The sequence below is a fragment of the Sebastes fasciatus genome, chromosome 10 (assembly GCF_043250625.1).
Source record: "Sebastes fasciatus isolate fSebFas1 chromosome 10, fSebFas1.pri, whole genome shotgun sequence".
Classification (NCBI taxonomy): domain Eukaryota; kingdom Metazoa; phylum Chordata; class Actinopteri; order Perciformes; family Sebastidae; genus Sebastes; species Sebastes fasciatus.
Genome location: NC_133804.1, coordinates 13,644,060 through 13,671,740, shown reverse-complemented (window position 1 = coordinate 13,671,740; position 27,681 = coordinate 13,644,060). Strand labels below are relative to the sequence as shown.

At 39.8% G+C, this 27,681-nt stretch overlaps 2 protein-coding genes across 3 annotated transcripts in view; one reads left to right on the top strand and one right to left on the bottom strand.

Moving 5' to 3' along the window:
• Positions 1–231: 231 nt before the first annotated feature.
• Positions 232–22,782, top strand: ergic1 (endoplasmic reticulum-golgi intermediate compartment 1). Of its 2 annotated transcripts, XM_074648307.1 has the most exons (10): positions 232–391; positions 9,620–9,681; positions 12,888–12,960; positions 13,436–13,530; positions 15,748–15,872; positions 17,504–17,608; positions 17,712–17,772; positions 18,011–18,111; positions 18,831–18,953; positions 21,455–22,782. In XM_074648307.1, exons 1-10 carry the CDS (start codon positions 372–374, stop codon positions 21,560–21,562), a joined length of 873 nt encoding a protein of 290 aa, XP_074504408.1. In that variant the 5' UTR covers positions 232–371; the 3' UTR covers positions 21,563–22,782. The 2 variants fall into 2 exon arrangements, with proteins under 2 accessions (XP_074504408.1, XP_074504409.1); XM_074648308.1 differs by lacking the exon at positions 9,620–9,681 and having other exon boundaries at positions 259–391.
• A 798-nt stretch (positions 22,783–23,580) lies between these two features.
• Positions 23,581–27,681, bottom strand: part of flt4 (fms related receptor tyrosine kinase 4) — a 51,465-nt gene continuing 47,364 nt past the window's right edge. The window contains exons 28-30 of the mRNA XM_074648306.1: positions 26,577–26,697; positions 26,326–26,411; positions 23,581–24,155 (exon numbers count right to left, since the gene is read on the bottom strand). Coding sequence (XP_074504407.1) covers positions 23,933–24,155; positions 26,326–26,411; positions 26,577–26,697 — 430 coding nt within the window. The 3' untranslated portion in view covers positions 23,581–23,932. The remainder of the gene's footprint in view (positions 24,156–26,325; positions 26,412–26,576; positions 26,698–27,681) is intronic.

Here is a 27,681-nt window from a genome sequence, read left to right as displayed (position 1 = left end):
TGTGTAATAATATATCAATAATAGTAATGATAATAATTACAGTGTATGTAAATATATATAAAATAAGGTATTTAGTAAATTAAATACAGTCAAAATACTAGATTTTCGTCAATAAAACAATATAATATATAGGGAATTCAACATTATTATTATTTTTAAATGAACACAGAGCCATAGAAACGATGACACGGACTCACCGGAAGAAGAATCACAGCAAACCGGAAGTATCTCTCAGCCAATCAGCTTTTGCAAAGCGTCCTAAGCTGACGTCAGCCCGGTACCGATGAACAACCGGTAGCGTTGAAGAGAGAGCTGAATGGTAGCCCGTTGTTTGTAGCTTTGTGTTAATAACCCCCCCTATATCAAACACCATGCCTTTCGATGTTAGGAGGTGAGTACGGTTCATTTTGTGTGGAGCTACGGAGAGACGGTGGTGGTTGTTTTTACGGTTCTGTGAGCTCCGGATGAATTAACTGTTGTCAAAGCAACGCCCCACTAATGAGTCAAAGTTGTAACTGGTGTTTAACTTGGAGCATGAATGGGCTGCTTTGTGGCTGGAGGTGTAGAGTTTGTGTTGTGGTGTGATGCTCAGGTATGATCACAAGAGTTTGTGTGTGGGGTTCCTGCCTGCGCATGTGCAGATTCATCCTCATCCATCCTATTATGTGACACTGATTACAGAACAATAGTAACATTATACATTCAATACAGTGGCTGCATGTTTCACTAGATCAGGGGTCAGCAACCTTTACTATCAAAAGAGACATTTTAGGCAAAGAGAAGAAAAAAAATCTGTGATTGTGATGAAGATAACACAGTTTATAGTCTAAGACTTAGACTATATACTTAGACTCTAAGTAGATAGTAGTCTAATGCAGTGAGGGCCAAAGTGAAAATGTACTACAGAGTATTAGGGCCACATTGAAGGGAAAAAAAGTCTGAGATTTCCAGAATATAAATCATAATATTACTAGAAAAAAATGTCGTAACATTACTAGAATAAAGTCATAACTTTACGTGAAAAAAGTCATAATATTACGAGAATAAAGTCATAACTTTATGTGAAAAAAGTCGTAATATTAAGAGAAAAAATTCAGAAGTTTACGAGAGTAAAGTCATAACTTAAGGAGAAAAAAAGAAAACAACACGTAAAATTACTACTTTATAATATTATGACTTTATTCTATTAATACTATGACTTTTTTTCCCGTAAACCTATGACTTTATTCTCGTAATGTTATGATTTTATTCTCGTAATATTATGACTTTATTCTCGAAATCTCAGATTTATTTTTTTTCCTAAATGTGGCCTTAATACTCCATCGTACCGTCGTATCATAGACCTACAACAATGAAAAATAAAATTGAAAATGTAAACAAAAAACAGTTATTCATTTCCACTAATTTTTTTAAAATTCCACAGGTAGTCACTGGAAAGGAGCTAAAGAGTAAGAGATGTGGCTCCAGAGCCGCAGGTTGCTGACCCCTGCACTAGACAAACTTGTTTACTCGCAAATCAAGGCTCTATGATCCTCCCAAATACACAAAAAGTGTCAAAGCCATTTAGCCAATTAGCCACCAATAAACAGACAGTCAGAAATACACCTGACTTAACAGATCATTCAACTAACCTATAGATACTGTTGGGCAATAGGCAACAGAGCTAATAGTCACACCTACAGGGCTGTTGAAACTGTCAATAGAGCGCACCCCAATCAAAATCAAGGACAGGATGTTTACATTCAGTGGTCAGTGACAGATACTGACTGGTATTCTATCAAACTCTTATTGTTTCAATCACATGCTCAACCCTTAAAGTTAAAGTATTAACTTAAAGTAGTAGGGTGGAAACCAGCAATTATTTTCATGATCAATTAATATGCAGATTGTTTTCAATCCAAACCTTTTAGTCTACAGTAGGAAACAACGCCCATCAAAACTCCCCATAATCCAAGAGGATATCCTCAAATGTCTTGTTTTGTTTGACCAAAACCCAAAGATATTCAGTTTACAATGATATGACAAAGAAAAGCAGCATGGAGAGGAAAACATGCACATTCTCAAAAATGTTTTGTGGTGCTGGGAGTAGATCCCCTCCAATATGTACTTTTTCCAAAAAATGACTTGCTCCCGCACATACTTTTCTCTGCTTTATTAGTCAACGTTTCGGTCAACAATGTCCTGATGAAAGTCCTTGTTGACCGAAACGTTGACTAATAAAGCAGAGTAAAGTGTGTGCGGGAGCAAGTCAATTTTTGGAAAAAGAAAAGCAGCACAACTTCACATTTGAGAGGCTCAAGAAGAGAATGTTTGGTATTTTGTCACTATTATTGCTTGAAAGTTTAGTACGATTTAATTGATTATCAATATGGTTGCTTATTATTTTTCTGTTGATCGACTAATTGATGTATTGTATTTATTATTAGCTCTATAAGGTCGATATCTCCTAAACAAAGTTAAAGTGGCAGTAGGCAGTATATTTTTGGCATCATTGGGCAAAAATTCTATAATAACCTTTCAGCATATTGTTATTCAAGTGTTCTGAGCGATAACTAGACTTCTGCTCCTCCTCATGGCTCTGTTTTCAGGCTTTAAAAAATCTAGCCCGTGACGGTAGACTTTGACCAATCACAGGTCATTTCAGAGAGAGAGAGAGCGTTCCTATTGGCTGTGCTCCGGTCATGTGTCCGGAACTTGGCGTTCCTTCAACAGATTTCTACAATGGGGGCAGCGTCACAAACTTTCTCATTTTACAGCTAAACCGTGCACTACAAGATGATTCTGAAAACATCCGAGGAGAGAAATAGGCATTAACGTAACAGAATATTGATTAATATTTGATCAGTGCTGCCTAGTTTGACCATTTGGTCGGAGTTCGCGAGTGATCGACAGCCGGCTCTCAAAGACAGCAGATGGACAGCAGACCTCAGATCAGTTCTTACTGCAGATGCCGTTAGGAGCACCGGAGGACACCGGAGGAACATTATTTTTTTCAGGTTACCCGTTTCATGTACTACTGTCAAGATATAGCGACCTTTTTTTAAATCATATTTGCTCCAATCTCTCCTACTCCAGCTTTAAGAGGAAGGTCAGACTAAAACATATGTGTAAATATATTTTCATCAGGGAACAGCACAGGAGGATTTTCATCCTTGGTAATTAGTGATAGTTGATTTGGATCATAATTTGGTAAAAAAATAAAATTTCCAAGGTTAGATCACACTACTGCTGAAAAATAGTTGATTCATTGATTTATTCTATTCTGATAATCAATTTATAATTTCATTCATTTATACAGCAAAAAATCCAAACACTCTTATTCCAGCTTCTCCAATGTTTTTGGATTTGCTGCTTTTCTCTTTTTTACATAACTGTAAATCTAATATTTTTTGGGTCCGAGCTATTTGTAGATGTTACCTTGGCAACTGCTGATGATAATGATGAGTTGCACGCGGCCCTGGATAACACACATCAGCTGTCTGTCAAAGTAATCACGTTTGCTCTCGTCTTTCCTGCAGACCACAGCTGTGTTGAATTTACCAACACACAGGATCTGGCGTAACTCTCGTTTGCACCACTACAGTAGATGAACTGTGTGAGAGCGGGTGTGTCATGGGGTTATCAAGTGGTCACGTCCCGTTCAGTTGACACTTCACTGACCCACAATACCCTGATTATACAAAACCTGTGTTGCAACAGCTGGAAATGATTTGATTGACCAACTAACTAGTTGTATCGAGTTTTCACCCACTCAGAGATACTGGAGGGGGTTTAGTCACCAGGGTGAGAGTGTGGAGCAACATATGTTACCGTAGATTACACCATACTCTGGGATAGCATGTATTCCCAGAATGCTTTGTTGTATTTGACTACTGAATATAATAACAACACCAGAAGTAATTTTATTGGATGTAAAAGTATTACAGCTGGTCTTTTTCTGATCGTCGTCTGTGGCACTCCAAGCTCATTGGTGCCCACTGAAGATGTAAATCTTTAGAGACGGCTCACAGATATATATTTAAAGAAGGCTTAGTCATTTCCTAAAACAGCTGGGCATTGTAGTTTTAAGCAAACATTAACGACTCCATTATCCATGGAGTCGTTAATTCAAAGCTCCATTCAAAGCTTTAAACGATTCCATTATATTCATTACTCAAACAGGGTTTAATGAATATAATGGAATCGTTTAAAGCTTTGAAGCGTTTGGGTCAGCCCTAATAATTAGTATTATTTTGCCACCGCAATTGATTCCAATTTGTATCCAACCTGAAATTAGTTGTTTCAAACAGGATGAGCGCTTTCCCATCCATAAACCAAACATCCATGTAAAAACCAACCTGACCTTAGTCCACTCAGAAAGAGTTTTCTTCACATCCCCTCTCTCAAAATGCTCCATCTTTACACTTCTCATCATGTACTCTTACTAAACATGTATTAGTCTGGATGTGAATGTTCTGAAATGCTGTGATACATTACCTCAAATTGGAAATAACACTGGAATTACCTTTAACCAAATGTATTGGCTTTCTGTGTTGTTTCAGCATTAATATAAACGGAGATCAGCTTCTAATGATAAGGATAACCTCATTCAAAACAGCAGCTCCTCTGAATGACTGAGTGAATAACTGAAAGGCTTTTATCCCAAAGTTTAATTGACCTTCAGATTATGTCATTTATTGACACACGCAGGTTGGGTTCGGGCTAACCTGATGATGTTGTGTGTTTGCTCCCGGGATAATTAGATCATGGTGACTTTATAGCGTCAGTAAAGATGCTCAGTGTCAATAGATGTCATATCTTTTAATCCTGGCAGTAATGGGTTTACTGTTTGATACTTGATGTAACACTTCAGGCAGGTGAATGAATGAAAACCTACTTAAAAACAGATGTAGGTTGTTGCTTATAGCTTGTGATGTGAGATGAAGAACATTAATCATAAACATCCGTCATGTGAGTTTACTCAGCAATACATGAAAAAGGGATGAACTACTGACTCACTATGACTCATGTGCGAGATGGTTTATTTAGTGAGAGCCCTTCCTTGAAAAGAGGCCCTGTGGTGTCAACAGAGAGATGATGCTGGTACACCATGTCCTCACTAATAACGAGACATCTGAGCCCATTTTTACAGAAGACTGAGCAGGGGGAAGTGACGGAGGGAGGTGTGCTGACTGTAATTCAGGAAATTACAAACGAGACCGAGAGGTGAACTCTCAAGAGTCAACATTAGTATTCATGAATACAAAGTGTTCTGAGCGGAGGAAATTAAGCGAAACCGAGTTCTCATCCAACCTGATAATGAGTAAACCTGAGTGTATCTGAGTGTTTTGTATATTAAGTTAGTATATTACATTTAAATCACCGCATTAATACACTTCACTGAATGTATTTCTTAACAAAACAACCTCGTTGTTGTGGCACCTTTTTAATATTTTATGAAATCATAATTCAACTTGTGCATTTTCAATGATGCTTTATGATGTAATTTAAATGCTACCATATCATATATGAGTTTAATTGAACAAACGTATATGTTTGTCATATATTAAAATCTATATTTTCAACTGGTGCAATATAAATTACGCTTTGCAGTATTTTTCAAATTGAAATATATTATATTATTCAATGTGACTGAAGTGCACGGTGTTAAATCTACATAAAAGTCTAATAATTCAAATATTTAATGTACTCCATATACTGTTGTTTAAGTGTTACTTCACAATAAACAAATATTAATAGACTATATGCTTAGAAATATTATAGATGATTCACATGTTTCCAGATTAAGCACACTTGTAATGCAACAAACATGTCAGTGTTGTCATAGTTCTTACTTACTTAAGTAAATATTGTGTCATATCAAGATTAAAATTTCTTTTATTACCACACGGCTAGGCAGTACACCACATTTCACATCAGTGCAAACAGAAAGGACATAAGTACAAAGAGAAGAAAAACATACAGTACACAACTCCACATACAATTACAATTTATAGTGTATTTGTCAACTGCACAGCTTTGGGGAAGTTGCTCCGGTTAAGGCGTCCTGTCCGTCCTCCTAGTGACCTTCTGCCCGAGGTGAGACGCTGAAAGAGATGGTGATCCGGGGGAAGAGGGTCATACGTAATCTTGGTTGCTTGTGACATTGTGGGTTGTGAATATATGAAGTTTCCAGCCTATGAGCGGATGCTCTGGTGGTGGTAATTCTGTCCTTTTCCTTTGTTGTGTACTTAGGTGTGTTTCCATAGCAGACAGTAATTGATAGACAGGATGCTCTGGATTATGGCTATGGAAAATTGGACCAGTAGACCCTGCCTGACTCTATGTTATTTAGTTGTCTCAGGAAATAAAGTCTCTGTTGGGCATTTTGCATTTGATGGTTGGCGTTGAGGTCCCATTTCAGGTTATTGCTGATGAGTGTGCCAAGGAACTTGAAGGAGTCTGGTATTGTAATTGGTTGGCTGCCGATGAGGATGCATGCTTTTATTGATTGTTCAGTTGTCAAAGTCTTTTTTCCGTTCAATCCAGGTCATTTTCCTTGCACCAGATGACTGACCTCTCTACCTCCAGCCTGTTAGGTGTCTTCATTGCCTTTCGAGATCAGTCCTACAATTGTGGTGTCGTCAGCATATTTCAGAATCCTGAAGGAGTCTGATGTTGACCTGAAATCATTTGTAAAGAGGGAGAAGAGCGTCTGGGACAAAACGTATCCCTGTGGCCACAGTGAGGTGTTAATATTCCTGTCCTGGAGTTTCCTAAACATCTTGAGATGGATTAAAAGTGATACTGAAATCATCTTGCATAGGTATATTTGAGCTCCAGATGTTGGGGGGGGGGGGTGATGGTGTGCCAGGGTGGGCGATAGTGCAGCGATGCCCTTAACGTTATTTTTGTCCTTATCTCCAACCTGTAACTTCAAGTGTAACTCAGACTTTGTGTCGCGTGTCCAGATATATCCAGACTGTCGGTGGACAGACGTATGTACAGTAACGTCCATCTGAGGCTATTTAAAGTTCACATGCAGCATCAGTTTCCATCTCACGTCTCGAGTGACCAGACGAGTGAGATTTTGTTTCCTCGCTCATATTCGAATTTAGCAGTGGGAAACTGTGACTCCTAAAAATAAGTGTTTGAGATCCTATACAGCGAGGAGTGAGGATCTTCGAAACTGTGTTTCAAAGGCAAATCAGCTGCTTGCCAGGTTTGTGCAGTGTGCAAATATGTATATCATTTTAAACGTACAAATAAGTATATAACGATTGCTTGTTTTGTGTGATATGATATAACCAAGATCTATTTATGTGCTATGAAAACAATATAAAATATATTTAAGTGAATTTTGATTTCAGTAGAACTCAAAAAGAGCTTATGTACATAAAGTATGTGTACAAGTACCCCAAAAAGGATATCTATGTATATCCGTAACATATTTAAAATCCATTAAAAGGTGTGTCATTAGTAATAAATTGTGACATTTAGGGTTGTAACAGTAAACCGGTCTCAAGGTATTCTGTGGTATGAAAGTTGACGGTTATCATACTGAGTACATTTGCGTATACGGTATTGAAAAAAACTGACATAAGTGAGTGTGTGAGTTAAAGGTACAGACAGGAACAGCCTGGCTGTTCTGTCGCGCATCTGCAGTATATGTTAATTGTTAATAACCCTGTGACATGCTTTAGTCATATAACGTCAGGTTTACAAATCAGTTTATTATAATTCTGTTCTCATTCCTTTAAGGGTCATGTAACTACTACTACTAATAATAATAATGAAAATGAAACCAATGATGTAATACTGTGAAACCGTGGTACTTTCTGAGGTGGTCATCGTACCGTGAAAATCTCATGCCGTTACAACCCTAGTGACATTAGCTGGTATAATGAAGCATACTTTAAATGCATTCATATACATAATATCTGAATGATCTCAATATAATTTACATTAAAATGTTGTTAAATAATTAGATAATAAGTCATTTGTATGTTAAATGTGTAATTTAAAAGCGTACTTGCTTGTTATCATATATTTGTAAACAAGCTCAGTGGTCTCTTCCTACAGTTTTTTTATATAGTTGCTGTTGGATGAATACACTACATGTTAGAGCTTAAGTTCTTGTTTCTATCCTGACCACTCGTGACCACAAAACGCGGTTTGGAGTTTAAACTAAGCGTGCCGACAAAGTCTCCATAACAACATGGATGATGTATTCTCTTCACAGTAGAGCATGTAATCCTTGAACTGAAGCCGGAAAGATAGAAATCCACAAAACTAGACTATCAAGGTTTTCACATGACAATGGTGTATATCGCTCCACCTGTCTGGTGGTCTCAGGAGGTCGGTACTGTGGCTGGGCGGAGAGGACTCGAGGAAAAGAGACCCTCCCTATACACATTATAGCTTAACATTCAGGAAGTGTGAAGTTATTCTGATCCTGATACAGAGCGACCCCCCCGCCCCTCCACCCAGTTCCTCTCTATGCTATATATCCTACCAGGCCAGCTATTAATGCACAGTGATCTAATCCTAATGGGACATGGGCGCTGTAAGATAAAGATGGATGTGGATCAGAGAGAGAGGAAGAGACTGAGGGAAGCTGGCTGAGGTGTTCAGGATCCAGAGGTCCTTTAGCGGCGGATGAAAACAAAGGAGTGAAAGTCGAGGCCAAACAAGAAAAGCAGCGGGGTCTGGTCCGGACAGGAAGCCCCTCCCTCCTACTTCCTCCCTCCGCCCTGCGCTGCATCAGCTGTGATTATTTCACCGACGGCTCTCTCGGTGGGAGAAATGCTCACAGATGTGAGTGTTTTTTGGAAGGAGATGAGGAAGGGGAGTGAGTGTGAGAGTGGAGATGAGAAGAAGGAGTGGGTGGGGTTTGTCAGCGATGGAGTTTTGGGGTTGAAAATGTTTCGCTGCCCAAAAAGGACATGCGCAAGAACTCATGAACCTAAATAGTTTTGGTGTTGAGTAGTACATCCCCCCCCCCCTCCTCCCCCCCACCCCCTTAGTTCCTCAAATAGGCAACAACAGTATTTCATAAGAGAGTTGATTGTGTCAGGTTGCAATGATCCTCCTCCGCTTCTGATTCACCGATTTACGCATCTTAAAAGTCAAAATGAAAATGTCAAGCTAAAAAATTTCGATGAGAATAAACCTGCAGTCTACCAGCCAGCCCGAATCCTTCACTGCGGGTGTTACTGTATGTAATTGCTCTTCCACTTGAAGATAAAACCATATAATTATAAGTTGTGTTTATAATTCCAGTGTGCCTCTTTTCACTGGTGTGTGTTTATGTTGGCTTTGTGTTTTCCTGTGTATATGTTGAGCGTCAGAGACCTTTGTTGGGGTCAGGTCGCAATTACAGAGCACACATTCAAAGTGTGTGCTCTCGTGTTACCCTGTAAAATGTGTGTATGTGTGTTGCGGCCGGCTGTCTGGACCTGTTGTGTGTAATGGCGTTGATCCAGAACTAACATTCCACCACTCTGCTGTAATATCGCACGGCCTTATGGGTACAGAATGTGCTTCTTTTCTCAGCACGTAGTGTTTACATTTTCTTTTTTTTTTCTCACTCCCCTTTTTCCCTTTTTTTTTGTTTCCTTTTCTTCCTTTCTCTCCGCAGATTCGATATCTACAGGAAAGTGCCAAAAGATCTCACCCAGCCCACATACACGGGAGCTTGCAGTGAGTCAAAATTATGAGCTTCTATTTTTGGTTGTTTTTTTGATTTGGATATTTTGTTGAATTAAGTTTGATGCAATAAAGTTCCATTTCCCCATTCAGTCACAAACTTAGAAATACCCTTATTTGGTTTCTTGCTGAAAAGATTGCTACCACTCTCATGTCTGTACATAAAATATTAAACTATTTAGCTTAGTGCAAACACTCAAAACAGTCAGCCTGGTTCTGTTTGAAGGTAACATAATTCTCCTAACAGCAGCTTATAACAAATTCACACCAAAACCAAATGACAAGCTGCAGTTTTATTGTTGTCTTTTACAATTCGGTTTATGTACGTATTAAACGAACAATGTGTTATGTGTTAATTAGTGAGCATTAGAGGTGCTGGTGGTCTGATTTCGTTTTAAACTGAGCCAATTTAGCAGTTTTCCAATCTTTGTGCCAAGCTTAACTAAGCAGCTATTGGCTCTCTAGCTTCATATTAAAACCACAACTTATAGTTTTTTGGACTAAACAACCGAGATATAACCTTGATACCTTGGGGGCAGCTGTAGCTCAGTGGGTAGAAGAGACGGGGTAGAGCGGGTCTTCTTTTAACCACAAGGTTGGCGTTGTCCTACTGTCTGCGTGTCCTTGAGCGAGACACTGAACCCCAAGTGGCTCCCTTGGCGCTTTACGGCAGCCAACTGCTCGTAAATAGCTAAGAATGTGTTAAGCGGGAGGTCAAATTTCATGTACAGTATGTACCTGTATGTAAATGATGATGCTAATAAACTTTAAGTCTATTTTTAAGTTCAACTTGTTAATTAGTGAGCTTGAGATGAGTTTTTTTTTTACCTTTGGACAGAGCTAGGCTAGCTGTTTTCCCCTGTTGTGCTAAGCTAACTTCATATATAGCATACAGACATGAAAGTGTAGTCAATCTTCTTATCCAAATTAAAAAAAAACAACAAGTTAAAACATTCTTTAATCCAAATAATAGTATTTATTCACATGTTAATGCCATCTATACTGCCTGCTCTTAAATGTCAATAACTAATAAAGTTGTAATCTTAGCCAGCCTACTTTTTAGCGTACCTAAGGGCGTTTTACGTGGGTGGATGTATTGGAAAGAGTTCAGGCACGGGAGGAGTTGACAGATGTAGTTCATGTACCCACCTGTCCCAGTACATCCTGACATTCAGCACAGGGAACTAGGTTACCTGCTTTAGCACAAAAGAGCACGGCAGGAATGTTAATGAGAACGCTTTTTCATCACCTCGGGCCACGTGAGAAGTCATCAGTGGAAATCTGAATGCAGGTCATGCGTTTTTTCTTGCTTGTCATCGATACGTCATTGCGCAATCAGGGAAGTGTATTGATTATTCACCCGCATGATTGAATACAAAAGACACCGATGACACATTTTTGGCTCCTCTTTCTCTGTCATTTACTAGTAGTGGTTATTCATGGGTCCGCTGATGACAGGGTAGAAGAAAATGTCAACGTCAAACCAAGCTGATGACTGGATGGATAAACACTGGTGTTGCCGTTGAATAATGAACAGTTCAACTCAGATTATAAAACACCTTCCTGGATGACAGGGGCTAGAATGGATTTGCTAAAGATATCCGCACGGTTTCCACCCATGAGGAAATGGATGGAAGTTCTTCCTGCGCACAATCAACACCCTTCCTGTCTCCATCCACTGTCTAGGGGTGAGGGCATTGGGTTGATTTGGATATTATACGGTTATTGCTTCATCCACAGCAGGTCAAACTCACATTTTGGAACCAGAAACAGACTCCCCCTTTTCACAAAAGGCCAAATATTTGACCCCGTCTGCTTTTGTTATTTTGTTTTAGGGCCCACATTCCTCTGAGTTCAATTTTTACGGTATTTACTGTGAACAATAACACACAGTGGTTTCCGGAGCCATTTCTAGCTTTGGACATAATGTATCAATCTGTTATTTGACTGATTTTCTGTCATTTCTGATAGAAAATTCTCATTTATCTGTGTGGGGGGGAAATGAGCCTTCGGCAGTCTAGAGATGCGGCACTAGTTTCAGTTGTCACCGACTGATTCATGGTGTAATTGTATCAGTTTCTTTGTGTCGAAAGCTTCTCTCTGTTAGAATGAAGCAACATTTAAGCCCATTTCATCCCATGAGAGAGTGCCGGGAAGGATGAGCTTGAGTTTAAATAAAAAAACACTTGTGAGGTCTTTTGTAAATCATTTGGTTTGTCAGTGTTTCCATTGCAGAGCTGTTGAAATTTAAAACAGTAGCAGTCTATTATGCTGATCTTTAGTAATCCCCCTTCCAGTATTGTGCCCTTTGAAGCCCGGAGAGAATTACTGTACAAGTCTTTTAACTAGCCTGAATTGGTGACCTATGTGTCATAGCGACACTCCCTATTGTTTGTGGTTTAAACATTACCTTAAAGCCGCAGGTTTGGCTGTGATGCACTGCCAACCACAAGGTCACGTGACAGCGAGATACTAGGAGACAGTTGCCACGTAAACACGCCTCACCTGCTGAGTGAGAGCTTTTCTGGCCGAGCCGCTCGTCATACCGGATAGACCACAGTTGCGCAGACACAGATCAGTTCCTTCCATGTTTATCTTAGTAAACACATGACGACGTTTTATGTGACCCTTTGGCTGATTTAGTTTGACACATGAAGTGAAAAACATCAGCCTGGTCGCTTCTCCTTTTTAAGCTCAGGCTTTATTTAGACTCAGACTGAACAAAAATATTTATTGTTTAAGGTTAATAATTCCTAATTTGGTTTCTGTCTAGTTTTTAGTTCTTTGTTGGAGCCATTTTTGGCCTTGGTGATTGTCAGTGTGTGAGTTTGTCTAAGGAAACTGAAAATGAGCTTGCGTAGCATGATCTCACCTCTCTCAGAGCAGATATGCTGTAATGGCTGCCTGTTGTGCTGGTATTTAATGTGTAATTAGTGTCGGAGGGTCTTTAAAAACCTGCGTAATGGCAGACTTAACACCGCCAGTAAAACAGCTATTTAGGGACATTTTTTATGGCCGCTGTGATTTCATTAATATCTTATGTCAGCCATTCCTAAAGGCTGGAAGAGCCCGGCTCATTTGGTTCGCATCATCCCTTGAAATGCCGGCGTAATTTGAGATTAATGTGAAATAAGTATGTCAGATCGGCAGCGGGTTAAGTGTTTTAAACAAGGTCTAACTGTCTTCCTCTCTGCCCACAGTTTCCATCCTCTGCTGTGTCTTCATACTCTTCCTGTTCCTGTCTGAGCTAACGGGATTCATAGCCACAGAAATGTAGGTATCGCATCAAATCTCAGAATAATATAGGGTGAAGTATCTTGTAATATCCTGTGGCTGAAACACACTAAATGTAGAGGGCAGTTCCTTTGTTGGCACAGGATCTGCTGTCTGAAATATAACAAGCCGGTGACTTAATCATGAATGTCAATGCCCTCATTATGATGTATTCTGCTCGGCCCGTGTTGTAACCAATGAATGGAGTCACTTTTTTCACAGGAAATTGGCTCTGTGCATGCGTCAGCCTCTTGGTGATGTGTAATAAGGGATGACTTGGGGAGGGGGGAGGGGGGATGTAACAGGAAGGAAATTACACTAAAGATACACAAATAGTCTTATAATTTGCCAGAAGATGAATCGCCGACTGGTAAAGTGGTGTTCTTTTTTTTTTACTCAAATTGTCTTTTTTCCTCTCATTAAAAGTTTGGTTGGAGCTCATCTAACCATGTTTCCTGTTTTCTGTCCATTACAGTGTAAATGAACTGTATGTGGATGATCCTGATAAAGAGAGTGGTGGGAAGATAGAAGTGAGTTTAAACATCAGTTTGCCAAACTTACACTGTGATTGTGAGTATATACATAATATATACATATATACAACTTTACACACAATTTCTTTGCACTACACTTCCTCTTTGTGTGTTCTCTTTTTCAAATTGTTTCTTTGTTCCTTACCTTTTTATCAAACAGTACCCTATGTACCATGTCCTATCATTTAATATGGCATATTAGCAAAAAGATACATGATGCCCTAGATAGAAGAAGTACACTCTCAAAGCCACATTGCGGTTTGTTTACTTGGGTGTGTTGTGGCATGCTGCTAGACAACACTAGATTTTTCAGGCCAGCCTCCGGGGCCGCGTCGCATCCATTTGATCTCGCGCTGCCAGTTTGAGTTGTCTCTCTTGGCTCGTCCGCTGTACTTCGGTGTCAGAGATGTGGGCAGGACGGAGAGCAGTCACCGGTTATTTGCTCCTCATGACTCCCATCAGAAACTATGCCCAATGACACACACACACACACTGGCGAGGCGAGGGCAGCACAGAAAACACACATTCGTTTTGATTCGAGCGATATCCAAAAATGGCAAAGCTAATAAATGCTCGTGTGAAAAATGAAGTCCAGATTCTCTGTGTGAGAGAGAGAGAGAGAGAGAGAGAGAGAGAGAGAGAGGCTTTGGCATGCAGACACACAGCTGTTGGCCATGTGTTTAGACGAGGTCACTCATGGCACGCCTAAAGAAAGGCCGCCTCATGCCGTTTCCAATTAAAGCCCCGGGTGATTGTATGTATGGTGGTTTTTGTTTATTTGCAGAATTTCAACTTTTTGCAGAAATGTGGGGCCCTCTTAAATAGCAGCTCAAACACACTGGTGTAACCACACTGCAGCTGCATGTCATGAGTAGAAATGTTCCTCAGCCGTCCTCCCTGCGATTTACTATTGTACATCAGTTTGTTTTCCAGGCCTCCAAACAGGTTGTCATCCATTACATATTTACTTGTAGGGAGAGGAATCACTTCATCATGGAAAAGCTGGCATTTTCATCTCTTTTTACTATTTATCTGCTCTGCTGCTCCGGATTTAAACACCGTTTCCCTCCACTGACCTTTACGGGTTGCCAGGTCTTGATTTATGACTTCATGGAAATGCAGAACCGCGTGTAATAACCTTATAATAATTCCCCCCCTCCCCCCCCTCGATCCACTTTACATGAACACACTTCCACTTCTAAATGTCTTAAAAAGGAGAAACAACCAGCTCAGACGCACCCACAGTGGCAGACTTAACTTATGTTTGTGCACTGTATTTTGAGATCTGGACAGACAGAGTGGGGGGGGCTCAGGGGTCGGACTTGTCTTGAATGTCAAAGGTCAGACATGTGGAGGTTTTAGCACAGGTCCAGCAGACTTCTCTCTCTGCACCGCTAGCCAACACACAACTCAGGCCAGCTCTGAAAATAGGCCACTGCCAGTGTGCCAACACACGGCGGCCTACACGAGGGGGGGTCAGGGAAGTCTAGATGGAAAAACACAGACAGGCAGGATAGGTGGTCTGTTTGGACTTTGTGTGTTTACTCTGTGGGTCACCCTCTGCAGAATCTCTCTTTACTATTCTCTTCTTCCTCTGATGATAAAAAAGTGCTTGTTTGGTTATTTGACTGTAAAAAAAATAAAAGAGAGCAAGCTGCAGCTAATGAGTATTTTCATTATCAATCATTTCTTTGAATAACCAATTCATCGTTTAGTCCATAAAGAGTCCAAAAAATCTGGAAAAATACATGTTGCAATGTGGTGATGTCTTCAGTTAACTTATTTGTCTTTATAATAGTTAATAAATAATAACAATTTATGTCTATATTGACATTTATTCTTAATTTTGCGTCTGTGTGAGCACCTGCGTAAACTTATGATTTTAGTGTTTGTAGTTTTTTTCATTTTATTGAACTCAATAAACAAAATAAAGATCAAGATTATCATACAAAACAGAGAAAAGCAGCATGTTTGGTATAGCGCTGAAACAACAATTTGATTAGTCAAAACAAAATAGATAATTGATCATTTAAAAAAATGTTAGTTGCAGCCCTAGTTGGTATGTTTGCATTAATCAATCATCAAAACAGTTGTTGATTAATTTCTATTGTTTAATTAATCTAATTGATTAATGGACTGATTGTCTCAGCACTGATATTAGAACAAGTCTGGAACCAGAACTGTATAATATTTTGGTTGATATTCTTTCTTGTTCGTTATTTATCAAATTATTAATGTGTGCTTGTTTCTTCAGTGGTGGGTTTGGACATCCAGGATGAGATGGGCCGCCACGAGGTCGGTCACATAGACAACTCCATGAAGATCCCTCTCAACCAGGGTGATGGCTGTCGCTTTGAGGGAGAGTTCACCATCAACAAAGTAAGACCTCATCATCACAAGTGTTTGGGAGGTTACTTTAGAAATGTAATAGGTTACAGATTACTAGTTACCCTGTAAAAATGTTACCAGTAATGTAACTATTTAAATTATTTCATCAAAGTAGTGTAACTTATAACATTTGATTACTTTTCTAACAAATGTTTTAAACTGGTCTATAAACATGAAAAGTTCTAAAATCAAAAAGTTTTCATATTATGCTCATTTTCAGGTTCATACTTGTATTTTGTGTTTCTACAGGAACATGTTTACATGCTGTAATGTTCAAAAAACACATAATTTTCCTCATACTGTCTGCCTGAATATGCCTGTTTTTACCCTCTGTCTGAAACTCTCTGTTTATCACATTGCTAGGCAACAGTTTGGGTACATGTTTACTTCCTGTTAGCTGATGTCATTCACATACACCGCAAACAGGAAATAAACTGGGACACATTTAGAGTGTTTACGTTTAAAATGTGAAATGGTCTATATATTGTACAGTTGTGTGACATCAAAATTACAGAAATCTTGACGGCTCATTTATGGGCTCAGTTTCTGAATACAGGCTGTGTGTATTTCTCTGTGGATTGAGTGTTTCGATACTTGAACAGTATTTATACAGCACTTAAAACTGCTTTATAATAAAAAAAAGCATGAAAATCTCACTTTTTACAACATGGGACCTTTAAACCAGTCAGTGTAAACCTCACAACATTACTCAACACTGATTACTGTCAAACTTTTATTAAAAGTTCTTTAATAAAACTAGAATTAAGATTGGAACAGAGCAACATAATGAATGTTATGTTCTACATATAACATTTTTACCAAAATATATTCAGATATAACCCCTTTGTAATCACCAACATTTTGATTAGTAACTGTAATTTAATTACTTATTTTTTCTCAATAACTGTGATTTAATTACATCTTTTTCTTAGTAACTGTAACTGATTCCAATTACATTTATTATATAATTTAGTTACGTAACTCCGTAACTCATGTAACTCATGTAACTAGTTACTCCCCAACACTGTTCATCACATAGTAGAGTGGAGAAGAGGAATAACCCACACTCACTGTATGAGTTTAAATGGCTGGTCTCCTTCAGAGGAAGGCAAAAGTCAGCTTTTTTTCTGTGCCCAGTAATTACATTATGATGCTTCGGATAAGAGGTCTGATATTTTTGTGGGACATAAGCTCTTGGACTATATGTTGTTTATTTGTCTTGAACTTGAGTGAAGCATTCGAGCCCCCATCGGAGACGAGTGAGGCCGAGCTCCTGCCTCCTCCCCTCTAAATTGAGTTATGTTAAATGGAATCGGCTTTGGTTACATCTGCAGTCTGGGCCCTGTGAAGTCCTGTTTGTCCTACCACCGTCTTGTGCGTCAGTCTTTCCACTCCATTTAAGATGATTAACCCAGCAGTTGTACATTTAACACTCCTGCTTGTGGAATATTTGGAAATACGTGAAACGTGTTAAAGTGGATTTTTCTTCCGGAGGCAAGGGCCATTTAGTTTCCAACCAACTGTGTGTGTGTTCAGACTTAGTCATTAGTTAACTGAATGTGTTACAGGTGCTCACATAGACTCACCTAACTCTGTCTGTGTCTCTGTGTTTGTGTCTTCAGGTACCAGGAAACTTCCATGTGTCGACACACAGCGCTACAGCGCAGCCCCAGAGCCCAGACATGACCCACAATATCCACAAGCTGGCCTTTGGAGAAAAGCTCCAGGTCGGCACTGAAACACACACCCAGACGAAAAATTGATACAGATAAGATCTAGAGTGTCAAGGCTCGCTGATCACAGATCTCTTTTCTCTCTTTTGTCATGCAGGTACAGAAAGTACAAGGAGCCTTCAATGCGTTAGGAGGGGCTAACAGGCTGTCATCTAATCGTACGTATCCACGCTGCACATGCACTCACCAGAACCACTATGGGACTTTTATGTAAGGCACGGGGTGATGCAATGAAATGGGACACCTAGTGGACGTCCGTCGAATCCAAAGTGGAAAACACAGCTGACACTGCATCCCAGATGTAAAGGATCCAGCCAGTTATGTCATGATCCAAACTGCATCCATTTTTGGACACTTTATTTTAATCAAATAACTTTGTTTTTTTTTCTCTTGCAGCTCTGGCTTCCCATGACTACATTCTGAAGATTGTTCCAACAGTGTATGAAGACCTATCAGGCAAACAGAGGTTCTCCTACCAGTACACTGTAGCCAACAAGGTGCTGTCTTCCTCCTATTATCCCTCTTTTCCTTTCCCCTCTCTCACCTGTTGGATCCCACCCTCTGTGTCATATGTTTTTGCACATCGAGGCAGCAGCGTTATACCGTCCCAACATATGGCCTGAGCGTGTATCGCTGCGTTAACTTGTGCGCTCAAACGGAAGTGAAAGCTCACCCCTAGTGACTGGAAACGCTCCCCAGATGTCAACAAGCCATAAACACACTTCCTAGAACTGTGACTGACAGCTGGGTTTGGGAGTAATAACAGTGCAGCTCAGCTGTGAATCGACAAGGATGAGAGCCTGAGCGGAATATCCAAAATCTCACTGCCAAAGCATAATTAAAGGTCCAGCTGAGGCACGCATCAGGTGAATTAGGATAAACTGATATCCATGTCATCACATAACAATTACTCCCAACACATTGTAGCCTCCTCCTCGCTTACTTCACCAGTTTTATTCAGCCAACATTCATTTTCAATGAATCATTCATGACTTTTGAGTGACTTTATCTGAAAGCAATTCTGTAATGACTCATAAACGCCGCCGCCACCACCACCGGAGATAAGAATGAAATAACAGATTGCTCTGAATTGATTTCTGAACATAATGGGATTAACAGTCTCGATGTTTATTAAATCGATTTCTCTCGCCAGGCGTCGCTCCAAAACTCAATTAAATTTGTAACACGCTCTCTCTTTTTTTTTCATCTCACACAGGAGTACGTCGCTTACAGCCACACGGGCAGGATCATCCCGGCCATCTGGTTCCGATACGACCTCAGTCCAATCACAGTCAAGTACACAGAGAGGAGACAGCCCGTCTATCGCTTCATCACAACAGTGAGTGAATTGTCAGAACAAAAAAGAAATCTTTGGCCGAAAGTATTAAGATTTATTTTAATTCCAGGTATTTTAAAGGTCTTAAATCCAGTTAAAACTGTGATTTTAGGCTTAAAACATCATCTTAAAGCTGCAATAAGGGATTTTTTTCCATGTAAGGGCAGCAGAAATGAGCCGTGAATGCAACACTGACATTATAGGCCACTTTCACAGCAGCCATTTTAATAATTTTGACATGTGATTGCAGGGTGAACACAGGTGTAACTAATAACATTAATTGTTGACCTGTTCTATTTAGGTGGCCGAGTAATTTTATCAATTACACCTGTGTTTATTGGTGCCTTCAATTGAAACTTGTGTATACAACATGGGAGGTCATGTACACAATAAGTAGTTAAATGGTGAGAACACCTCTTCTAAGCAACGGCAATATTAGCGTTGCTGTCGGCGTCTAGAAGCCACAGAGGCTAACAATTTAGCAAGCTAGCAAGCGGGTAACATAATGCAGGAAATGCAAAGGCATAATGGCAGAGGAAAAAGATAAGGCCGTTGGGAATATCAACATTTTCCTCAGACATATATACGAATACAATTACAATATATTAACTTATTATGGACCGAAAAAATTAACTTCTATGGCCTTCACCATTTCTGACAACGTCAACAAACACGTCACAATTCGTGAACTCTGGGCTCTCAGAAACTTTCCACTTACGAAGAGGGGGAGTCATTCATATGGACTCTTCACGTGAACACGGTAAACACGACCACATTTGAAGGCACCATATTAACACATCCCCTCTCTGTAAAGCTCACTAATTCATGTTTTTTTCTAATTTCCAATGGAAAAAAATATAAAAGAAGTGTAACATGAAAGTTGTTGCTTGTAGTGATGAACCCACAGTGAATTATAATCCAACTCTGCAGTTCCCCTCAGCTCTATTGAGCTTTTTTAGCATCCTTCAGCTCATTGTTTTGGTTTAATGACAGCAGCTTTACTATTTTGCTTCACTCTCCGCTCTCATCAACCCTGTTTTCACCAACAGGCAGCTGTTTTAAGCGGAAAAAGCCCTGATAAACCCCCTGTACGCTACCTGCCCAGCACCATAAAGAGGCACCTAGTTTCCTCAGGAGCTGGTGTCGACTAAAATGTAACTAAAAGGAGAAAGAATACTGGACTTACATTGATTGTGTGATGATAAAGGTGTAATTTGTCCAGCCCTAACAGGTGCAACAAGGCTAACAGGAGACTCTATACACGCTCACACAGTCCTGAGAAGAGGTCTAATCAGCCACTTTAACTGAAAACACCTGTGTGGGTGTTCGGAGGCTTTAATACGAGTTTAATGGTGCCTTTAAATTGGGGTCGTGTTTACCGCGTTCACGAGAAGACTCCATATGAACGACCACCTCTCTTGTGGTATTCACGACCTCGGAAGTGGAAAGTTTCTGAAAGCTCAGAGGTCACGAGTTGTGACGTGTTTGTCGACGTTGTCAGAAATGGCGGAGGCCATGGAAGTTATTTTTTCGGTACATAATAAGTGAATATATTGCAATGTTAGTCGTATTTGTAATTCTTCGTAACTGTATAATATGTCTGAGGAAAATGTTGATATTCCAAACTGCCTTATCCTTTTCCTGTGGCTTCGTTCTAGACGCCGACAGTAACGTTGCCGTTGCTTAGCAGCGGTGTTCTCACGACTTAACCACTTCAACGACAAGCATATCCCGTGCACGACTTCCCATGTTGTAAACACAAGCTCACGAGTCTCATTTGAAGGCACCATAATCTAAACATTTTTTTAGTAAAAAATCGAAATAAGCACACAGTATGTCTCACAAAACTATGTTGAGACTACTATTGTAGTTTTTCGCGTATGCTTTTGTGATTTTAGGTTTCTTCTTTTTCTCTATTGGTCTCATAAGAGGTCTTTTGAAGTCTTACATTTAAAGAAATAGAGCAGCATTTTGGGAAATAAGCTTATTTGCTTTCTCTCTGACAGTTGGATGGGATTGATTTATACGTGTAAGAAGTTAAAAAACAGTCCCTTTTAAAATGTTTTATTTTGTGGAAAAACAACTATTTCTATTACCTCCTGAATTCCTTTCCTCTCTCTCTCTGCCTCCTCTCCCCACCTGACCCTGTCGGTTGAGGAATTTTGTCTGAGCCTGTACCGCCTCAGCGGGAAGGTTTCCTGCTGACTGATAATGCGGTCAGGATTAAATTGGCTGCCTGGCTGATATGAGCTACACCGTTATTTGTCTTTTGAGTTGTTTAGGTTCATCATGACTTAAGGCATTTGGGGTAGGAAATGACTGTGTTCATAGTGTGATCATGAGTCATGGTTCAAGATCGTGAGTCAAGCTGCAGCAGGGCTCTCTTTGCTGGATTCCTTCACATGCTGATCTGTCAGTGTAATGTATCGTTGTGATGAATTGAGCCATTTCTAACCAGAGATGAAAACATCAGAGACTGACAGAGTGACTTGTGTTTTCTATAGATCTGTGCCATCGTCGGCGGGACGTTCACAGTCGCAGGAATCATCGACTCCTGTATATTCACCGCTTCAGAGGCCTGGAAGAAGATCCAGATAGGGAAAATGTCATGAGGACTGCTCCCCACTCCTCCTCTCATCTTATTTATAAGTTGCTAGCCTGTTAGCTAAATCCAATCCTACTCGAAGCCACTTCCTTTTGGAGATTGTATCAGCGCGACCAATGAAGTGGCTACTGCGGCACTCGATCTAACTACCAGGCTACACGGCTACGTCTCAGTTACTTAAGCTCCTCTCAGGCTCCATCTGCTCTGGTGACGCGTGGACGCTGACTATCTCATGTCTGCTTCCTCCGTCTTCAGTGTCAAGAGAGGAGAGGGGAAGCTCTTTTGTTACTGTGGGGATGAAGTACTGTGTGTCAGGGTTCAACCAGTCAAGTATGGGTATTCAAGGGCTGCACTAGATTTTTTTTCTTTTAGAATGAAGTAAAAAAACAAAAAGCTGATATTCACATTTTTTAAATTTGACACAAATATCCACATATATTCAATCGTAGGGAAGTTAACAAAACATGAAATACATTTTTTTTTTAAAAAGGGTCATTTCAGCCAGTTCAACCAGTACATCGGTCTAACCATACTGTTTTATTGTCCCCAATACAGCAAAAGGGGAATGATCATTTGAAGGAAGTGTTCTGGTTTATAAGCCTGTGCTGTTTATAAGACTGGACTGTAATTCACACGGTCCATAAAACTACATTTTGAATCAGTATGCTGACGTTATTATTTCCATCTCATTTTATCTCCAGTATTTCAAACTGTGTGCCTTTAGGTTTTCTCTTCCACCCTCATGTGTTCTCTCATGGCTGCCACTAAAACCAGTTCATTGCATGTTACAACTGAATTTGTAGATTCACTTTTTTCAATCCTTCATTGTCTACCTTTCAGTCAATTTATACCAAATATTTCATTAACACTGTTGAAGGTCCTAGTTTTGACTTTTTCCATTCCATTTGAATTATTGCAAAAATATAGTGAATGTCTTGTTTTTTTTCTAAGAGATAGATTGATTTACTTTTTTTTTTTTTTTTACACGGTACGTGAACATGTTTACTCATTGGGTTTCTACGAAGTTGTAATCTGTAAAGAAGATTTGTTTTTGTAAGGGGAGAACTTGTAGGTTGTTTTTCTTTCTTTTATACTACCTGATCAAGGACGGGGATAATCAAACGCCATCAGAAACCGATCTTTCTACTGTTAAGGTCATCCACTTCCTGTTCCGTCTCAAATTACTCTGTAATGCTATGTGTTCCTCAATTAAAGGTGCCATAGGAATCAATGTTGTACGTCCCATGTGTTCAGGTTTCTATAAGCTAGCTGCCATTCGTTCTACATGTTGTACAAATTCTTATTATATTTCCTCATTTTTAATCCCTCCAGACAGTTTATTCTAGGATTTAGTTTACAGATCTCAAAAGGAGTATTATCACTATGTATTATTTCCTAATAAAACCTTAATATAGTGAAGTTATGGAGTCCCAAGTTGTAAGTGAAAGAAGTGAGCTGCTGGTTTATCAGAAACCATTTACCTGAATTTTATCCAGGTACCCTTATCAACAATTATTCATAGAAACTGAAACCTTTGCACCTCTGATTTTAAACATTAACTAATCTCCACTGGCTGTAATTGTGTGTGTTTGAAGTGGACTTTGTGCCCAGACGCTGCTCATTTCCCTCAGCTGGCAGCCAGTCAACACGCTGCAGGTTGTCATTTTGTGATGTGAGCATGTAAGAGGGTGTTAAACTGTCACAGCTGTCATCATGCTTACGCCCAGCTCTGATAAGAGGTGCTTAGTGTGACTCACTCCTTTTTCTTTTTTTTTATTCGCCCCACATCTCTCTTGTTTACTTCCGTCACCTAACCCTTGTTCATGGTGTCGCTTAACCAAGCGTCTACGCCTCCACTAAATGACACAGATCCACAAATAACTGCTTGTTTTCGTTGATTAGGACATTATGTGGATCATCACAGAGCTTGATGCTGTTGACCTGTAATTCATCACAGCAATAAAAACTTGTACTTTACTAGAATAATGACTGATTTAACTTCATATTAATCAGAGAGATAAGAAGAAGAAGATAAATTTCTTTATTTCTTCCCATATGAGTCATAATTTGTACAAATGAAGGAAGAATACTCTGTATATAAACGATAAAAATATAAATGTGTGAATAGAAAATACTTAGGGTTTGTTTTTTGTCATAATGCTGCCACCCAGTGGCTGGTTCGAGGAACTTCAGGCACATATAGCTCAGTCTGTTGTTGAGGCAGCAGCCCGAGACATGAGTAGAGGTCAGCTCTGGCCACAAGGATCTATAACCTGATTATGTCACTACTGGGATGTTACTAAATCCTACACGCCTCCCTCAACCTGAGCTGTCCCCCTTTTTTTAACCATTATCTCGAGCTGCATCTTTGGTTAGATTACACGTTGGAGGAGGCCAGGCAGGGGGTGTCAGGCGAGGAGAAGAAGTCGCAGAAGCCGTCCTCGGACAGGTGTCCGTACTCGTTGTTGTAGAAGGTCTGTCCTGAAAGCTGGCTGAAGAAGTTGGGACGGTGCCTGGAGCTGCCGGCGCCGCTGCTTCGCCCCAGGGAACCATGTTGGGAGGCTGTCAGAGGCTCTGTGCTGCTGCTGCTGCCCATACGACTGGGAGGAGAACAAAAAAAAAACAGCATTATTGTCAAGTAGTGACATCTAAAGGCAGCACAGTATGCTGTTTAGGGCATATACAGTTTACAAATAGTATGTTATGTATAGTATATTGGACAGTTTGAGTTCACAAACAATTGTTTCTCAACATGTAACTCATGTCCATCTTTAAGCGCTGAACCTATAACTGCTAAAAGTGTACATTTGGACTTGAAGGATAAAGTCTGGTGATCCTGTTCTTATTGTCAACACATCTCATGAAAAGACCAACTGATTCTACTAACAAGTATCCTCTGTGTCTGTAACACAGAGCTCATCTGTTGTCCAAAAGCTATTAAAAACACATCAGAGAGCCACACTGTTGCACTGGCTGAATGTGTTCCCATGTAGTTTATTTTGAGTCATCCGGTACCATAAATACTCACTCGCTAAAAATAGTCCCCAACATACACACTATTTACTCTGTTTTAGTAATGCTTGATTAAAAGTTACAGTGCCAAGCTGATAGAGGAAGTTATTTAGCCATTTCTAAACAATAGAACTATTCTTGAGTGCCACAGACAGGCTGGGAAAGTCAGAAGGTATAACCCCTTTTCACAGCAGCCATGTCATGTGAAAGCCATGTCATGTCATAGCAGGGTAGACACAGGTGTGATTGATCAGATTAATTATGGTTCTGTTGTATTTACTGTGTCACAGTCATTTTCAGTGAGAACAGCATGCACAATACCATGACCTGGCACTCCTCAATGAATCAGGGCTATAATTATTAATGTTATTAATAACACCTGTGTTCAGCCTGCAATGACATGTCAAGGGATGTTGTGAAAAGGGCCTATAGAGTGCTACAGGAATGAGTCCTAAAAGCAGGAAATGAGGTAGCATTTTAACACTTGTGGTTCTCTCGTCTCGAAGTAGATGGGTTTTAGTTAGATGCCTGAAATAAGGTCTGTGGTTAACACAAGGTTCGTGAATTTTGAAGCTTTTATATGTCGTATAAAGGGCGGTTGTTAACAAGTGGCAAAATGAGACTACTAAATGTCATCACGCCGACTCCTCCGCCTTTACAGCCTTGTTGTGTATACTCACACTGATGCGACCGTGGTGTAGTTCCTTTATAGCCTATCGTTAGCTTTTTTACTTCTGGGGATTGAATTCACACTTCAAAAATCATAAAAGCGATGTTCATTCATAAAGATTATCTTGCTGAACAAAACGTTTCAGTATCATAAACGTATGTTTGCCACAGAGCTTATTTTCTGCAATAATCCAAAAAGCCAATGGAAAAATCCCATTGGCTTTTTGTGGAGGTAACCAGGGAGACACTAACTTCCTGGTTAGCTACAAAAAAATGTATTGATAGACAGGCTCACACATTGCTGGTTTTGGTCTTTTCGTGGGATTTGTTGACAATAACAAACATATTGGATATTGCCAGCCTTATCCTGTATGTGTCAGTACTCTCAAATGTAAGAATAAAAGCTATTTATCAGATTTCCTTTTACTTAGAAGAAGAAAATATTCCTTAAGGGTTTCTCAAGGTGGTTAAGAGTAATCTGAGGTGGAAATAATGAACAATGTATTATCCAAATCAGTGTGTCAGGGTAGGATAGTTTATATCTTGCCAGTTCTAGCTGCTTCTCTCTGGTAAGCTGTTATATCCAGACACTTTTTCACCTTCCTTGTCAAATGTGGAACTAGATTTCTTTTGTGGTTTGATGAACAATGGGGGCAGAGGTTGGTAAAAATCCTTTTGTCTGATTTTCTTTCCTGCTCTGAGTGTACGTGTGGTTAATCATGCAATCACTTCAGAGCTGCTCTTAAAGGTTCCTCCCACATCGTTGCTGTAAGTAGGAGTGAGTAGCCAGATTCTTCACTTTTAGCACAGAACTTTTTACTGCTCTTTTGATCACTGTTGAGCCTAATTCCCAAAACTTTGATGAATATGCGAACTTGGTTCAAATGACTCAGACTGTTGCTTACTCCTACTTACCCATGCATAAATCCCTCTGCTTAGTTTCACTTCATATAAAGCTGTGATTCTACATGAGAGGAGAGAATGACTGTTTTCTCATATTGACTCTGCACTGTGTCTGTTTACTGGCTGCTTGTGCGTCACGTTCAGTTTCAGACAGCAATATGGATCAAAGCTGTGCGTATGATTAACCTTTTGGAGACGGCGCCCCTGTGCTTGTGTTCAATTCTCTGTAATTCTTCGGAGGCCAGAACCATCCCACTGTCTGTCTGGTTATCCTGGGAAAAAGACACAGTTGGACATCATGTGAATTAAATTCTTTGGTTGACCCCGTTGCTGTCTGCAAAAACTATTCTTGGTGATTACCAGCAGAGAAAAATTCCCGAATGCCATTCGCCAAATGTCACATTTTCAACAGTTGCTAAGAAGATAAAGATGCTTACTTGAGTAGCTTTCTGTGGATGCATCTCCAGGGGCGACTCTTCAAATGTCTTCACCGTGGGCTGGCCCCCTGGGGCGGGTCCCACAAACACACAGCCGCCAAAGGGCACGCAGTTATAATACCTGATCAAGAGGTGGAGAAAGGATTATCAGATTAATACATGATAGAGCCTACCGTTGACATACAAATACCAGGAGACTGAGAAGATAACGGTAAAAAAAAATAAAGAAAAAGTGAAAGAAATAGCATTTTATATTTAGATTCTTCTGTTATGAATAGGTTGTCAGCTGTGTGACTTTTTCAGTCAGTGGTCTGATTTGATTCATTATCAGTGAGAGTCTATAGGCTGAAACTATTCAATACACAGGATAAAGCAAACCACATCTGAAAATACAGACACAGTGATACATCTGGGTAATAAAAATGTTTTCCCGTCCCATAAAAGATTTTATAACCAACAAAATTATCTTATCCAAATGTTTGAAATGCACTTCTCTTTTCCATTATGTCACAGTCTGACAGTGTGTGCCAGGTCATTGACACGATGTGGAAAAAAAAAAAAAAAAGCTTTAAATGTTATTTTATCTCAGAGTTTTTCCATAATGGCTTGTAAAATCATATGTTTGCTTTTCAAATGACAATTTCCTTAAAACCTAAAGTAAACAATGGGAGTAGGGCTTTGTGATTTGATAGCAGTCGGACAAGAGTTATAAAACAACCTCACCACGAGGTCAATTGAGTAGCTGTACTAATTTAGTAGCTGGACCTTGCTCATTTAAAGGACCAGTGTGTAGGATTTTTGGGGATCCATTAGCAGAAATGGAATATAATATTCACAACTATGTTTTCATTAGTGTTTAATCACCTGAACCTAAGAATCATTGTGTTTTCATTAGCTTAGAATGAGCCCTTCATATCTATATAGGGAGCAGGTCCTCTTCGAGGAGTCCGTCATGTTGCTTTGCCATGTTTCTACAGCAGCCCAGAACGGACAAAACCAAACACTGACTCTAGAGAGAGACTTTTACTTTTTTAAGGCCGCCATAGTGTCTTTGACACACTTGGAAAGGGAGAGGTGAGCGAAGGGGTATTCAGTTGGTTGCAAT